General features: G+C 43.8%; 1 protein-coding gene across 1 annotated transcript in view; it reads left to right on the top strand.

The window, feature by feature from the left end:
• The window catches only part of MSH3 (mutS homolog 3), a 200,506-nt gene that overhangs the window by 144,741 nt on the left and 38,596 nt on the right, over window positions 1–17,169 (top strand). Inside the window, exon 20 of the mRNA XM_054032575.1 lies at window positions 560–717. Within this exon, the coding sequence (XP_053888550.1) occupies window positions 560–717 (158 nt within the window). The remainder of the gene's footprint in view (window positions 1–559; window positions 718–17,169) is intronic.

Below are 17,169 nucleotides of genomic sequence, written 5' to 3'. Positions count from 1 at the left end.
TCCCTAAGCCTATGATGGCCAGAAGCAGGGGCTGGACCACTTGATAATTGTATTGTTCTTTCCATTTCCTCTGACACATCTGGCACTGGCCACTGTCAAAAGATAGGATACCGAGCTAGATAGACCATTGGTCTTACCCAGTATGGCCGTTCTAATGCTGCAGTAGTGGTTTGTAAAACGTAGTGTTTTGCACCATTATTACTGTAGTAATGTAGTGTGGGATGGAAGGACAAATTTCGAATCATATTAGAACCTTTTCAAGCACAGAGTCAACATTCTTATAAAATTAGGGGAATTCCCACTAGTGTCACACTGTACACGGAGCAACAAAAGTGGATATCCTATTAAATGGTTTCTTCAAAGAATTATTATTAGAAGTAAATAATTTTCTTTTTAAGCTGCTGCTTCTTCCCCTCAGGAAAAGAACTTTATTATGTAGAAGGCATATTAAATATTGAGAACATACCCTTTGTACATACATCATTGTAAAACATACTGTCAGTTAAATAAGCACTCCATCTCAATAGTGTATATTGAACAGCTGTTTTGCATTTTCCAGGGGGACAAAGAAAGGGTAATGATAATTACTGGACCCAACATGGGTGGAAAGAGCTCCTACATAAAACAAGTTGCGGTGATTACGATCATGGCACAGATTGGTTCCTATGTTCCTGCAGAGGAGTCCACAGTTGGAGTTGTGGATGGTATTTTTACCAGGTAATCTATCAAAACTTTTTATGTTCTGGGAGTGGAGGGTGGAATGGAATTACTGTAGTACAGTTTTTGCACTGCTGAGTACAGTTTCATTATTTAACTTAGGGCTACATATACAATTATATTTTTCAAAATTATGTTATTTTTAAATGAATTATCCACTTTCTGGTTTCTTACCCCTCAATAAAACATCCGGCCAAAATGTCTAAACCTGAATGCCTTAAGTCTGAATCTTTAAACAGAATCTTTCTGGCTTAATTTTTAAAGATGGTAGGCAGTTGCTACTTGCACTGAAGTGAATGGTAGCGGGAAATGCTCAGCATATCTGAAAATCATGCCAAGTATAGTGGTGTCTAACTGTAGACAGTTAAGTTTGAAAATTTTGTCCCACATATTTTGTGTTATCCTTGAGCCTTACCTCATTTTACTGTACCTTACCTCATTTTAAAAAAATAGTCATTCCAGTTCAACTTGCAAAAAATGTCAGATTTGTTTAAAAAACAGTGCTGAATAAAGTTGTAAGAATATTAACAAACCCCAAATTTTTGTATTTTGTAGCTGTAATAGATTCTAGAAAACATCCTGCTGTGATTTTTCCCCTTTTTCCCCCCACCACCCCATTTCTGCCTCTCTTTTTGGTTCTCTCTCTCACACTGTAAAAAGGTCAGATTGCTGAAGCCAAAGAATTTAAATTTCAAAAATAACATATTCCTCTGGAAGAGATCTCTTCTATATAACCTCTCCTAGGGTACGTTTACACTACCTGCCGGATCGGCGGGTAGCGATCGATCTATCGGGGATCAATAAATCGATCCCCGATCGCTCTCCCGTTGACTGCTGAACTCCAGCTTGGCGAGAGGCGGAAGCAAAGTTGACGGGGGAGCGGCGGCCATCGATCCAGCGCCACGAGGATGCGAAGTAAGTGACTCTAGGTCGATCTAAGATACGTCGACTTCAGCTACACTATTCTCGTAGCTGAAGTTGCGTATTTTAGATCGATTCCCCCTCCCATCCCCCCAGTGTAGACCAGGCCCTACAATGCCCATTACTGTGGCATTTGAGTACCTTTTAGAGTTAGGGAAAAAAAGAGTTTGTGTAATCTCTCAGTAATATTTTTATTGTATAAAAATGTTGCATTTTTGTATCTCATTGTTTTCATAGTTGGAAGGAACAACATATCACATGATACACCTTCATGCCAAGCAATCTAATGAATTTAGAAAACAATTTGTTACCTTACTAGATGTTAATTGGAGTTGAAACATCAAAATAGCTATTAGCTGTCTTTTTCCTACCTGTTTTCTCATACTTAGAAACCTAAGGTCAAAATGTGTTATTAATCAACCGAATAAGCCTTTGCTGATGGGAAATGGAAATTTGTAAGGTATGTTATTTATTGCATTGGTAACAACATTCCATTTAGGAGAAAGTTTTAAAGATAATTTTTGGCTTCCTGCATAAAGGTAGCTGAACGTACCAACCTTTTTATTAGAGAGACATGGTGGGTGAAATATTGTAGAACCTCAGAGTTATGAACACGTGAGAAATGGAGGTTGTACGTAACTCTGAACAAAACGTTATGGTGATTCTTTCAAAGTTTACAACTGAACATTGATTTAATATAGCTTTGAAACATTACTATGCAGAAGAAAAATGCTGCTTTTAACCATCTTAATTTAAATGAAACAAGCACAGAAACAGTTTTCTTACCTTGTCAATATTTTTAAAACTTTACCTTTTGGTTTTTTTAGAAGTTTACATTTAACACAGTACTGTACTGTATTTGCCTTTTTTTTTTTTTTTTTTTTTTTGATTTCTGCTGTTGCTTGATTGCATACTTCCAATTTCAAATGAGGTGTGTGGTTGACCGGTCAATTCTTAATTCTGGAGTTTGTAACTCTGAGGTTCTACTGTAATATCTTTTACTGGACCAACTTCTGTTGGTGAGGGAGACAAACTTTCAAGCTTATATAGAGCTCTTCTTCAGGTCTGGAAAATGTATTCAGAGTGTTACAGCTAAATACAAGGTGGAACATATTGTTTAGCATAAGTAGTTAACACATATTTCAAGGGAACATTCAAGGTGAAGTGGCCTGTTGATACCACTCCAATCGTAAGGGGAAAAGGAAGCCGGGGAGGAGGTGAGAAGACAGCAAGGGGGATTGTTGGTGGGTTATAGGTTGTTGTAATAAGCCATAAATCCAGTCTCTCTGTTCAGTCCATTCTTTTTAGTGTCTAACGAAGTTATGACTTTAAGCTCGTCTTTTGAAAGTGTTGTGCAGGTTTCCTTTGAGGATGAGGACTGATACAGAGTGAAAATGTGGAAAACGTTCACCTGCAGGTGATATGGTGTTTTTGTCTTTTATCATTTTCCTGTGTGAGTTCATTTGAGAATGTAGTGATTGTCTGGTTTCACCCACATAGTTGTTATTGGGGCATTTAGTGCACTGCATGAGGTACACCACATGTTGTGCTAAGCATGTGTAGAGCTCATTGATCTTGAAAGGTATGTTGTGGGGATGTTGATCATTGTAGCAGTGGAGCTGTCTGCAGGTTTTGCATGTGTTGTTCTGGCAAGGTCTGGTGCCCCTTTGAGTTGGTGTGGGGCCCATTCTTCTGATGATTAGCTTGGAGAGGTTGGAGGGTTGCTTGAAGGCCAGAAGAGGGGGTCCAGGAAAGTTTTCGAGTATGGTTGTAATTGTTTGTATGGGTTCCAGGATGGGGTGGTGGATGACAACTATGTGTGCGGTCAGAAGGGGTTTTATTTCTCTATTGAAGCAGGTTTTCTCAGGGTATTTGAGTGGCCTGCTCCATGATGCAACCTACTTCTTTCTGGTGGAGTGTCCTTGTTTAGTGAAGGCGGTTTTGAGCATGTTAAGGTGTATATACCGGACTTTATACTGGGAGCATTTTCTGTGGTATGTGAGTGCCTAGCTGTAGAGAGCAGGTTTCTTGGTGTGTTTGGGGTGGTTACTGGATGTCATTTGACAATGACTCAAAGACTGGTCCAGAAAAGTTCTCTTTTTTCCCCCACTTTCCACCAGTTACTCGGATGCTTTTTTACTCCCATTCCTTCACCTGTATTCAGCTGCCATTGTGAAAGGTTACATCTTTGGAGATATTGAGAAATTTATATCTCATAAGTGTCTCTATTAGTGGCATTTGGTTATGTGGTCATTAGAGTCAGTGTATTGTGTGTCCTTTGTTTCACAGTCTGAACTCCTCACATTCAATGTGTCTTGAGTTTCAACTGCTTGTATTATTCATTGCTCTGATGCTAAATATTTTCTTTAGCATGATGTATGTTTTTGCATAGATCTTTATAATTTTTGCCTGCAGTCATGTCAACCATGCCATGTGCTTGTTCCCATCAGATCTTTCGAGCTAAGCAGGATTGGACTGTGTCAGTCCTTTGATGGAAGACCTCCAAGAAAGACTTAGATGCTGTAGGAAACAGAACTAGTGACTCACTAGCTGACTCTCGTCCCTCTTGAGTCAATGCTGAACCAATGCTCCATTATTGTACGGTATTAGGGAATACTGTGGTATTGGATGTGCTGTCTTTCACATAAGACATTCATCTGATATCCTGACCAGTTGTAGTCTTTAAGAATCCCATAGCTCTTTTTGTAAGAGTGGAGAGATGTTATTTGGTGTCCTGATCGAATTCCAACCAGGTAATTATATTCTTCCTAACTAAATTAGTTTGCAGAATCAGCTGGATATGGCATTCTTCAAATATTAATGATTAATCTGTTGAATTGGAGATAGTTCACCTCCTAATGACTTCATAAATATCTGCTTCAATTATCTTTGGTAAATGAAATAACCAAACAATCATTCATTTTCTGATACAGTTGTAAAACTAATCTGAAAAGTTTTCAAAATAAATCACTTAAAAATGTATAGTGTGTACCTTCTAAAACTGAAACCTACATCTATCTCTGAGTTGTGAAGAATATGTATTAAGTTTATAACAACCAACAAGAATGCACTTTTATGTAGAAATCCATGATTAAATCAAGTCTTCCTGACTAGTGATTTAAATCATGATTTAAATCAATTTGATTTAAATAAAATCCACATTGGAATGTATTCATCTGGTGTTCATATATCAGTTTTTGGCAAATTTCACAGTAATTGAAGAATGCCATATCCACATTTAGCCATATTAAAATGCATATTATTTGTTTGAACCCTGTTTACCAAGCTGTTCAGGTCGCTCTGTCTTCTTCATTATTTACCACTCCCCCAGTTTTTTTATTGCCTGCAAATTTATCAGTGGTGATTTTGTTTTCTTCCAGATCATTGATAAAAATGTTATATTCATAGGGCCAAGAACCAATCTCTGTGAGATGCTACTAGAAACTCACCCACTCATGATTTTTCAGTTACATTCTGAGACCTATCAGTTAGCCAGCTTTTAATCCATTTAATGTGTGGCATGTTAACTTTATATAGTTCTAGTTTTTTAATCAAAATGTTGTGCAGTATCAAATAAACACTTTATAGAATTCTAAGCGTATTACATAAACACTCTTACCTTTATCAACCAAACTTGTAATCTCATACAAAAATAGGATCTATTTTCCATAAATCCATGTTGATTGACATTATTTATATTACTCTCCTTTAATTCTTTTTTAATCAAGTCCCATATCAGCCGCTCCATTATCTTCCCTGGGATTGCTGTCAGACTGACAGATCTGGATAATTCAGGTCATCCTGTTTACCCTTTTTAAATACTGGCACAATATTAGTTTTCTTCCAGTCTTCTGGAATTTCCGCAGTTTTCCAAGATTTATTGAAAAATCATTATTAACAGTCCAGTGAGCTCCTTAGTCAGCTCTTTTAAAACACTTGGTTGCAAGTTATCTGAACCTCCTGATTTTAAAATAATCAAACTGTAGTAGCTGAAGTTTAACATCCTCCAACAATGGAAAAAGTATTATCATCATGTGATATGACTGCATCATTTTTTCCCTAAATACAGAACAGACGTATTTCTTCTTCGAGTGCTTGCTCGTGTCTATTCCACAGTAGGTGTGCGTGCTCGCCACGTGTACTAGTGCCGGAAGTTTTTCCTTTAGCGGTACCTGTAGGGGGAGCGCTGCTGCAACACCTGGAGTGGCACCTCTATAGTGTGCTATAAGGGGAGCCGCACGCTCCCCCCCAACCCTCTGTTCCTTCCTGCTGCCAGTGAAGGTGCATCGGAACTACTTGCTCCAGCTTCGCTGCAGCTCATCCCAGAACTCGTTTCATTGTTAGTAGTACCTGTGTGTGTTAGTTCAATAAGTTTCAGCTTAGTTAGTTAGTCTTCAGGCTGGGGGCATGCCCGGGGCTCCAGGGTTTAAATCGTGCGAGTCTTGCAGGCGTGCGATGCCCAGAAGTGACCCGCACGCTGACTTCCTCCGCTGCTTGGGTGAATCCCACATCAGCGACCGCTGTAAGATCTGCAGGTCCTTTAAACCTAGAACTAAAAAAGAAAGAGACATTAGACTTTGGGCCCTTCTCTTGGAGTCGGCACTGGCCCCCACCCCGGTACACCGAGCGGATCTGGCACCGGGTACCTTGTCTTCGGTGCACGGTTATCCCTCGCACCTTCCATTGCTCCTTATCTAAGAAGCAGAGAAAGGCCCTGTCTTCTCAGAGGTGTCGAGACAAAGCAGGGGGTAAGGCTAGACCCGCGTTGGGCAGCCCCAGTTCTCCCCCAGGCTCTAGAGCTCCAACTCAGGTCAAGTGGAGCAACCCGGTTGCATCGACTCAGGCCTCTCCGGACCTCCGGATGCCTTCGACGCCAGAGGCCCTGCAGGTGACCAGAGACATTATGACTCTGCAGGTACCCGGGGCACTTCCAGCACCCGGACCCCGCTCTAGGGGCAAGCTGTTGCTGAGCTCTCGACAGTCGGTCAGGGGACCACTCTCGGGACCGCTTTCCGCTCAGTGTCCTGTCAGGACACAGTCTCCGGCCTCTGCTTTTGTCACCCACCAGACTGAGTAGAGAGTATCGGGGGGGACAGGCACAGGCGCAGTAGACACTCCCCTTCTCGTCGGAGCTACCATAGCCGCTCACGACATGAGCGCCGTCGCCATTCACGCTCTAGCTCTCTTGCCTCGAGGCACCGTGCCCACAACTCCCAGCAGGGATCGCCAGTTCTGCATCGTCGCAGACCCAGGTGTCGCAGCGTCTCGAGCAGTAGTAGCTCGAGGCGGCACTGTTCCTCGTCATCGGAGTCCCAGTACCGTGGCAGATGTCGTTCTTGGTACCATCGATCGTACTGCTCCCAGGGTACCGATAGATCGTTGGTAACCCTGACCTCGACCCACACGTGGCCCCCTGCGACTCAGCCCAACCAATTTGACCGCTGGTGCCGTTGGTGCCACAGCATAGCCAGTGGCAAGGGCCCCCATGGCAGGGCCAGTGGTGCCAGTGGACTCCCTGACTGCCTGTACATGCCCAGCAAGGACCTCATTCAATAGCAGGGGCATCGGAGGCTCCCTCCGTCACGCTATCCAGACCTCCAAGGGATCACCACACGAGGAGTCCAATCAAGGGGTGGATCCTGCGGCACCGGCTGACATGCAGAGCCCTGTACCGGCCCCCTCCCTTGCACTGGATGACAAGGTTGCAGCCCCACCCACCCCTCCGCAGCGCAGGAGTATTTCAGGGCTCACCAGGAGCTACTGAAACGAGTAGCGTCGAGTCTCCAACTCCAAGCTGAGGAGATGGAGGGACCCTCAGACTCGCTTTTTAACACACTCTCGTCTTCGGTACCGGGCAGAGTGGCCCTCCCGCTGCACAAAGGGGTGGCTAATATTTCCAACACCCTCTGGCGAACGCCAGCCTCCCTTGCGCCAATATCGAAAAAGGCAGAGCGCAGATATTTTGTGCCCACGAAAGGGCACGAGTATCTCTATAACCACCCGGCCCCCAACTCCCTAGTGGTGGAGTCCATGAATCATAGAGAAAGACAGGATCAACCAGGACCCACACCCAAAAATAAAGACTCTAAAAGACTGGACTTGTTTGGCAGGAAGCTTTATTCGTCGGCCAGCTTCCAGCTCCGGATGGCCAACCACCAAGCCCTCCTCAGTCGTTATGAGTTTAACTTGTGGGGGTCACTGCCGAAATTTGAGCCCTCCCTTCCGGAGCGCGAAAGGAAGGATTTTAAGGCGCTGGTGGAGGAGGGTGCCACTGCCGCAAAGGCTGCTCTGCAGGTGGTGGCGGATGCAGCCGGCACGGCTGCTCAGTCCATGGCCTCGGCGGTGTCCATGCGCAGGGCGTCATGGCTACTGCTGTCCGGGCTCTCCGCGGAGGCACGGTCTGTGATGCAGAATCTTCCCTTTGATGGTGTCACCGAAATATCGGGTCCACCTAGCTGAGAGCCAATAACAGCCAGACAAGGATAAGGAAGAGTTGCTTTATTCTGCAGAAAAAAGGAGAGCTTTGCACCTTGGTACAAAAGCTCTGTCTTACATTTTACAGATCCTTTATACACATTCAGACAAAGGCCCTTGCCGTGTTAACTCTGGATTGGTGGTTGTCAGACCCATGCTTTTGCTGTCTGGTCAGTGAAAACCGGCTTGGGACCAGCTCCAACTACCTTAAGGCCTTGATAGGGAAGACAGTTGAAAAGTTCAGGCTACTGTGTACTTGAGGTGTTTGCTTCCACCAATGGCCACTGGCTGACATAACGGCTGCTAGCTGTTAAGGGGGGTCACTAGTAACTTTCACAGTCCCCTCTTCGGGCCTGATAAACCCCAAAATTGTCAGGCCCATTACCCAATTTGCGATTAGATGGAGGGATGGAGGGAAAGCTATCTAGAGCCAAGCGGTTCTGGAGAACCATCTGCCTTAGTACCTCCTTGTAATCGTGTGCCAACTGACTGGTTGGACTGAAGCATTCCCGACTAGACGAGCAACCGCCTTGGAAGTGGGAAAGACCTTATTAAACCATGTCATTCCTAGGTTTGGCCCCCCTAGGTCTATTGACTCTGATCAAGGGACTCATTTTACTGCCCAGGTTATTCAAAACATTGCAAAAGCCCTAGGTATTGACTGGCTTCTGCACACCCCTTGGAGACCACCATCTTCAGGACAAGTGGAAAGGATGAACCAGACTTTAAAACTTAAACTCTCTAAGCTGTGTGCTCAAACCGGGTTAAAATGGCTTCAGGCTCTGCCTTTGGCCCTTTTGGCAGTTCGAACTGCCCCTAGGGGCCGGCTCCGTCTCTCACCCTTTGAACTTTTATTTGGCAGGCCATACGCCGGATTTGCTGATCCAGGATTTGTAACTTATTTAGCCACTTGGGATGACGAGGAGCTAACCAGATATGTTGTTTTCCTCCAAACCACTCTCAAATCTCTCCACAGGTACGCGACTCAATTTCAGTCCCTATCCGCTCAGTCCTGCCCACCGGATCGCTCCTGGAGACTGGGTCTATGTGAAAGAGTGGAAACACGAGCCTCTCCAACCCCGGTGGGCGGGCCCTTTCTAAGTCCTCCTTACCTCTCACACTGCCATTCGAGTGAAAGAGCAAGACACTTGGATACACCACACCCGAGTCAAGCTAGCCCCTAGGACGGGGCCAGAAGCAGACAACTTCGGACCTTGAGGGAGCACCGCCAGCTCTTCCCACCAGGACCCGGAAGAGCCAGAAGCAGACAATACCTGGAAAGCTGAAGCTCTTGAGGGACTAAAGCTTCTGTCCCGGCGGAGTCGCCAAAAACTGTCACTAAAATATCGGGTCCACCTAGCTGAGAGCCAATAACAGCCAGACAGGGATAAGACTGACATAACAGCTGCTAGCTGTTAAAGGGGGTCACTAGTAACTTTCACAATGGCAAGTTCCTGTTCACGGAACAAACAGACATGAAACTCCCTGGCATGAAGGACTCACATACGACCCTACGAACCCTCAGGCTCTACGTCCCCCCCCAAGGAAAAGCCTAAGCCGCAGGCCCCCGTCCCGGCGCCCCAACCAAGATACGAATCCGCCTACGAGAGGTCCAAGACCCAGAAGAGGCAACCTTAGAGGCAGTCTCGCTCTGCCCCGCAGCCTGGGCCTTCAAGGGGCAAGCAGCAGGGTGAGGCGTTTTTGACTGGTTGCGGGAGGGTTCCCGGGTGGCCCCTGAGAGGACTCTCCTACCAATAAAGTTTGCCTTCAGCAACCGCTTGTGTGCGTTCCCTGCGGAATGGTCTCAAATAACATCAGACCGCTGGGTCCTCAACACCATTTCCCAGGGTTACATGCTACAATTTGTCTCAACACCGCCGCGATGTTCTACATCAACAGGCAAGGTGGGACGAGGTCCTTGGCCCTTTGCCGGGAAGCCCTCAGCCTCTGGGAGTTCTGTATAGCCCACGACATCTCCCTGAAGGCTTTCCACCTGCCAGGCGTCGTCAACACATAGGCCGATCACTTGAGCAGGGTTTTCTCCTCCCAACACGAGTGGTCGCTCCACTCGGCGGTCACTCACCAGCTCTTCCAAGCGTGGGGCACTCCCCAAGTAGACCTGTTTGTGACCCGACAGAACCGGCGTTGCCACAGATTCTGTTCCAGAGGGGGAGTGGGGAGGAACGCGATCTCAGATGCCTTCCTCCTGTCATGGTCGAGTCAACTCCTCTATGCCTTTTCCCCATTTCCCCTCATAGGCAAGGTCCTGGAGAAAGTGAAAATGAACAAGGCACGCCTCGTCCTGATCACCCCAGCCTGGTCCCGGCAACATTGGTACGGGTCCCTCCTGGGCTTGCTGGTGGCCCTTCCGCGGCCATTGTCGCTCTGCCCGGACCTACTCTCCCAGGACCAGGGCTGCCTCCTCCACCCCAACCTGGCCACCCTCCATTTGACAGCGTGGCTGCTCAATGGCTAGATGCAGAGGAGACAAGGTGTTCTGAAGGGGTCAGGCGTGTCCTCCTAGAAAGTAGGAAGCTATCCACTCGCTGAGCCTACCTAGCGAAGTGGTCCAGGTTCTCCAGGTGGGCGGGCGAGCGGGGTACTTCCCCAATGGCTGCCCCACTCCAACTTATCCTTGAGTACCTCCTTCACCTTAGAACTCAGAGCCTGGTGCCTTCCTCCGTCAGGGTGCACCTGGCGGCTATTTCGGCGTTCCATCTGCCAGTCCAGGGCTACTCGGTTTTCTCCCATGCCATGACCAGGCGTTTCCTCAAGGGGCTAGATCGGTCCTTTCCGTGTGCTAGAACCCCTGTTTCTCAGTGGGATCTAAACTTGATGTTATCCCGCCTCACGGGGCCCCTGTTCTGACCCCTGGCCACATGCTCATGGTCTCACCTTTCATGGAAGGTACCCTTCCTCCTATCGATCCCGTCAGCCCGGCGGGTCTCAGAGCTCAAGGCCCTGACCTGTGAGCCCCCCCGACATGGCCTTTCATAAGGACAAGGTGCATTCCTCCCTAAGGTGGTTTCCGCCTTTCACATGGGCCAAGACATCTTCCTGCCTGTCCTCTGCCCCAAACCTCATGCCTCTAATGAGGAACGCCGCCTACATACGCTCGATGTGCACAGGGCGCTGGCTTTTTATCTGGATCGGACTAAGCTGTTCCTCAGGTCCTCGCAACTCTTTGTTGCTTCAGCCGAGCGCATGAAGGGTCAACTGATCTCCACCCAGAGGCTTTCCCGGTGGATTACATCTGTATCCACACATGCTACAACCTAGCAGGGGTTCCCTCACCACCTATCGTGAGGGCGCACTTGACAAGGGCTCAGGCCTTGTTGGCTGCCTTTTTGGCCCATGTCCCTACCCAGGACATCTTTAGAGCCGCTACCTGGTCCTCAGTACACACGTTCACGTCACACTATGCAGTTGTCTCCCATGCCAGGGATGATGCTAGTTTCAGTAGAGCTATGCTTCAGCCAGGGAATCTGTGAACTCCTACCCACCTCCATCAGACATAGCTTGCAATCACCTACTGTGGAATACACATGAGCAAACACTCGAAGAAAAAAGGACAGTTACCTGTTCCGTAACTGACGTTCTTCGAGATGTGTTGCTCATGTCTATTCCACATCCCGCTCCTTCCCCTCTGTTGGAGTTGGTCCGGAAAGAAGGAACTGAGGGTGGGGGGAGCGCACGGCTCCCCTTGTAGCGTGCTATAGAGGCGCTGCTCCAGGGGTCGCAGCAGCGTTCCCCTTACGGGTAATGTTAAGGGAAAAACTTCCGGCACTGGTGCACGTGGCGAGCACGCACACCTACTGTGGAATAGACATGAGCAACACATCTCAAAGAACACCAGTTACAGAACAGGTAACTGTCCTTTATTGAACATTCATGCTTTTTCTGCATTGTTACTGTTAATTCTACCATTTCCACCTAATAGTGGATAGTGCTATTGTCAGGATTCTTTTTGTTCCTAATATACTTTTAAAAATCCTTTTTATTGTCCTTAATTCTACTGGCCATAGGTTTCTCCTTGAGTCCTGTTGCTTCCCTTATCAATTTTCTACATTTCCTAACTTCTGATTTATATTCATTACTATCAACTTTTCTTCCATTTATTTTTTTTATATATATATATATATATATATATATATATATATATATATATATATATATATATATATAAAAAATGTATGTATATATAATTTATTTATAATTGCCTTCACTTCCCCTCTAAATGAGGTCAGTTTTTGTTAATAAATACAGCCTTCTTCCTTGATTGTGGGATTATGGCTTTTTTGGACATCTAGTAAAATGTTATCAAACAATTCCCAATTATCATTCATATTGTTCTAGTTAAATTCTTTCTCCCAGCTGATTTGGCTCATAATTGTTTTCAGCTTTGTGAAATTGGTCCTTTAAAAGCACCAAGTATATATATATTACTTTCTGGATTTGTTCTGTTTGCACATTATAAATGTGATCAAGTCATTATCACTCGTTACTGTTAATTTTTAGTTCTGTGATCGGTTCCTCTCTATCTGTCAAAACAAAGTCTAATATAGATAGAGCCCTGCAAATCAGCCTGCCCTATATCCACTTTATATCTGGGGATATCTGCATCCGTGGACCATATTTTCAGATCATGGATCATACGCGGATACAAATTTTGTATCGCTGCAGGGCTCTAAATATAGAGTTTCCATGTGTTGGATGCAGTACTTTCTGAGTTAGGAAATTGTCATCTGTAATAATTAGGAAGTCCAAGGATGTTTTAGTATTGGCAGCATGAGCCCTCCAGCATATGTCACTAAACTTGAAGTCCCCATGATCACACAGCATTTTTTTCCTACATGTTATAGATAGGTGTATAAGGAACGAGTCACCTTCTTAGTATGATTTCATGGTCTGTAGTAGACACCAACTAATACCCCATCTTGTGCTTTATCTGTTAAGACGTTGATCCGTAGCCATTCAAGACCATTTTCTTCTGTGTTATCAGTGACTCGGAAACAGTTATTGCCATTTTTGACATGGAGTGCTACTTTCTCCTCCCCTTTTGTCTACTCGATCCATCCTAAATAGGTTATAACCATTGATTTTTACATTCCAATTGTGCAAATCATACCACCAGGTTTCAATAATGCCAACTAGATTGAATTTATGCTCATAAATGAGCAATTCCTCTTGTTTGTTACCCAGGCTCCTAGCATTGGTGTGTAGACAAGTAAAGAATTTCTTCTCTTCATGTCGTTTGGTTCCTTGATAAATTTTGTTCTCAACATCTTGATTCTGTGATGAGTAATCTTATCTTCCCTCTTTTTATCCTTCATGTTTATTGTTAGCACCCTTCTGACTCTGCCAACCAGCCTGTTCCCCTTCTACTGAGGTGGAGGCCATCCAAACTGTACAACCCCCTCTCCCTCTCCATAAAAAAACCCCTTCAGTTATACTTTTAGTTTTCTAGGGCAGGAACTGTCCATTTAGTGTGTGTTGGTATGGTGCTTGTCACAATGTTGTCTAACCTGATTATGGCCCTGCTAATATATAAATAGTAAATAATAAAAACATGGATGTCCCATGATCTTGTATTATACTACTACAATTTGTAGTATTGATCGGACCTAACTGTATTCTAAATATGTCCTGTAGGCAGCCTGGGATATGTTTGAAAATTGGGCTCATTACTTATAATATTACACAGTAGTGTTTACTTTCTGAAATATTAGCAATGGTTGGATTCAGTAAAGAAACTGATATGCTTCCCAACACTTGTTTGAAATTTTGAATTTGTCTAATTTTTGTGTCTGAATATGTGTCTTTAGGGCCTGATTTCAAAGGTTGGTGCATACAAATTGGCACCCAACTTGTATTTATGAAATTGTATGCACAAATTATGTACATCTGTGCACATGTGGCCATTTACCTGAATAACTGCACAGTTGTGGTAATTGTGCTAATCGTGGTAATTGCAGTTCCTGAAGGTAGTAGTAAGTAGCAATCGCCTCTGTGAGATGAATAAGAGAGCTCTCAGTACTTTCCTGTAGTCCTCCATATTTGGTCTTCAAAAGCCACAAGGTGGCCCTTCGTACCTGGCCTGTTTTTTGTTCAAATCCTACTTCTCTTTCACCTAACCAGGTTACCAGTTTCCCTGTCCTAAATAAGGAAAAGCAAAGACATTGCATATCTTGGACTTCAGGAGTGCCCTGAAAGTGTACTTTCACAGATTAGAAACTGTTGGGGAAACAGATCCACAGTTTTTGTTCTCCATCTGCCTGAGTACGTTCAGATCAAATTAACCTGATGCAGTATCAGAGGTTTATGAGGCTGCAGAAATTCCCTATATAAAGAGACTAAAAGCCTGTTTCACTACAGCCATGGCCATCTTCTGGGCTGGAGTGGGGAGAGAGGAGCCATTAGCAGACAGGCTTTGCAAAGCTGCCACCTGGTGTTCCCTGCATTCTTTCACCAGACACTATTGTGGCTGAATATACAAGCATTGTGGACACAGCCCATCACAGCAGATTTCTTAGAACTGGGCTTCCACAAGAAGATCTGTCTTCACAAGGATTAGTTGGTTGAAAGGGTCAGAGGTTTCTGTTCATCTTCTTTCCCCTACCTCACACTCAGGCTTTCTGTTTTAGTTCAGCCTCAGATCTCTTGCTGTTCCTCCATAGGCTGTTTTTTCTTAGAATACTGCTACCCATAACCCGTGTCTGCACTATCACAGACTGAGCCACAGAAAGTAAAATAGCTTGCAAGTGGGAATATAATTTGTCATTTTGCAAATTAGGTAGATTTTTAATCTTTTGGAGAAAAACTATTGACATAGGAATATATCACTTTCATATTTATTTTTGTGACTGCCTTAGTTTATCCTTAATAGGTGATGCTACTAAAAAAATTAGCTATTTGGGGGAGGGATTGTTTTTGGAATGACGTCTGAAGATTAATATACAAGAAGAGGACCAACACTGCTACCCTAGCTATCTTTAAAAATCAGTGCTTTTTATTATGCTGCCTTTTGTAGATTTCACAAAATCAGTGATTTCAGTGTGTGAATTTATATAGGTTTATTACATTAACATATTCCTACATTTCCTGTCTTGTATTCTAAGTGGTGTTTCCATGGAAATGGAAAGGTTGCTACTACAGTTATTCTTTTGGTTATATTTAGCAGTTATGTATTATAGCTTCTCTAAATTGACTTTAAATACTACATTATATTCAAAATTGTAAATCTGTAGAGGGAGGATTATACAATAAAGCAAATATTTTGCTTTTAGGTAAAGTGGAATATGAGCAGTTCTTCTGCATTATTAAGCATATAGACACACATCCCATGCTCAGTATCCAGCCCAAGTATTTCACATAGGTGCTGGGAATTTCCACATTGGAAGGGGGAGGGGAAAGAATCCTTCTTCCAGATAATACATTAGGAGCAATGCTGTTCCACAGAGTCAGCGAGAGCCAGAATGGCATATCCTGAATTCCCTGCTTTATCTCACCCACAATCTATTATTTTAAATGGCTGTTCTGGAACACCCTGAGAAAATGCCCTGGGTAGTTTCCCAAAATCCTGCCCCTTCCTTTGTGCAGTAAAACTGTGCCAGTTCCACTGCTATGATATTGTCCTCATTCTCAGAGGAGGATGCAGCATTTGCCTTATGAAGTGCAGAATACAAAGAGTACTCCATATTTTAGTGCACTAGCCTCACTGGTTATACATCGGTGGTTGCATGAAGTGAGACACCAAAAATATACCATATCCTATATATTAAAACTATTTGTAGAACACATGGCTTTTATCTCTTACATTTATTAAAGTGCATGTGTAAAACAGTCTTCACTTGCATGCCCACACAACTTGTGCATGAGCCAAAGTATACACATACATTTAAAATGTAGTTTCAGTAACTTTAATTTCTACTGAATTGGTTAACACAGCTTTATTATTGGAGGGGTGAATAAATGAAAATGTGAGGATATTTTAATGATTGCTTTTCTTTTTTATTTTCCACTTGTGCAATTCAAAGGGGAATACTTTCAAGTAATCATAGTTTAAAACTAAACCTGTTGTATTGACGGTAAGATTTTCAGAGGGGTGCCCAACTTCCATTGACTTCAATGGGAGGTGAGTGGTTAAATCTCTGAGGTTTGTTTGAAAATCCCAGCCTATAATCTTTCTTGTAGCAAATTGATTAATTTTTGGTTCAAAACAACCCTTGATTCATATTAGTCTTTGTAAGATTAATGTATGCTTTCGTGCACTGGTCATTCAAATGCTGAAACTGCAAGATATTTTTAAGAGTAACTTGTGTGCATGCTTATGAAAGATACCCTACTCACAGCAGTGGAAACTAAGGTATCCTATTTACCTGCAGAGAGAGGTACAATAAAAGCAGCAGCTGTGTAAAGATCCCAACACTGCTTTAGCATATGTGACACAACGCTGTCAAAGAAGATAATCCTATAGATGTGAGAGCTTAGTTCAGTATCTGTGGTCAAGAATGATGATTATTTTGATGTAGACTTTGTCTGCTAGGACCTGTAGTGAGATCTCCAATCCATTTCTCACATAGACCATTGAACAGCTGTCAGATAGTCTTGTAGTTATCAACCTGATCAAGATTCAAGTCACAAAATTTGAGAGTAATGAGTTTAATAGTTTAAAGGTAAGAGTATGCTCAAGTAAACAATCCAATTAATAGTTCCAATTACTGAAGGCCCTGGAGTGGAAATTTTAAATTAAAAATTTGTTTCTTGGAAACACAGATTATCAACGTAAGGATTAATCCAAGGGGAATGGAGGACTCTGGGGACTGGTAAAGGGATAAAAATATCTTTCCCCTCTAAGCCACCTACCTATCCACTGGATTTATTTCTGCGATTAGACATACTGTGAATAAGTATATCTGATCACTGATAAGTAGGTTTTTGCATTCCAGTGGGGACATATGGTACCACCCAAACTGGATTGCAACATAGGAAAGGCAGCTCCCAAATACATAAACATAATGGGGTTGCATTGAATACACTTTGAACCAAGTTACCATT

This window comes from Malaclemys terrapin, chromosome 6 (genome assembly GCF_027887155.1).
Source record: "Malaclemys terrapin pileata isolate rMalTer1 chromosome 6, rMalTer1.hap1, whole genome shotgun sequence".
In the NCBI taxonomy this organism is placed as follows: Eukaryota; Metazoa; Chordata; order Testudines; family Emydidae; genus Malaclemys; species Malaclemys terrapin.
This window is presented reverse-complemented; position numbering and strand designations above follow the sequence as displayed.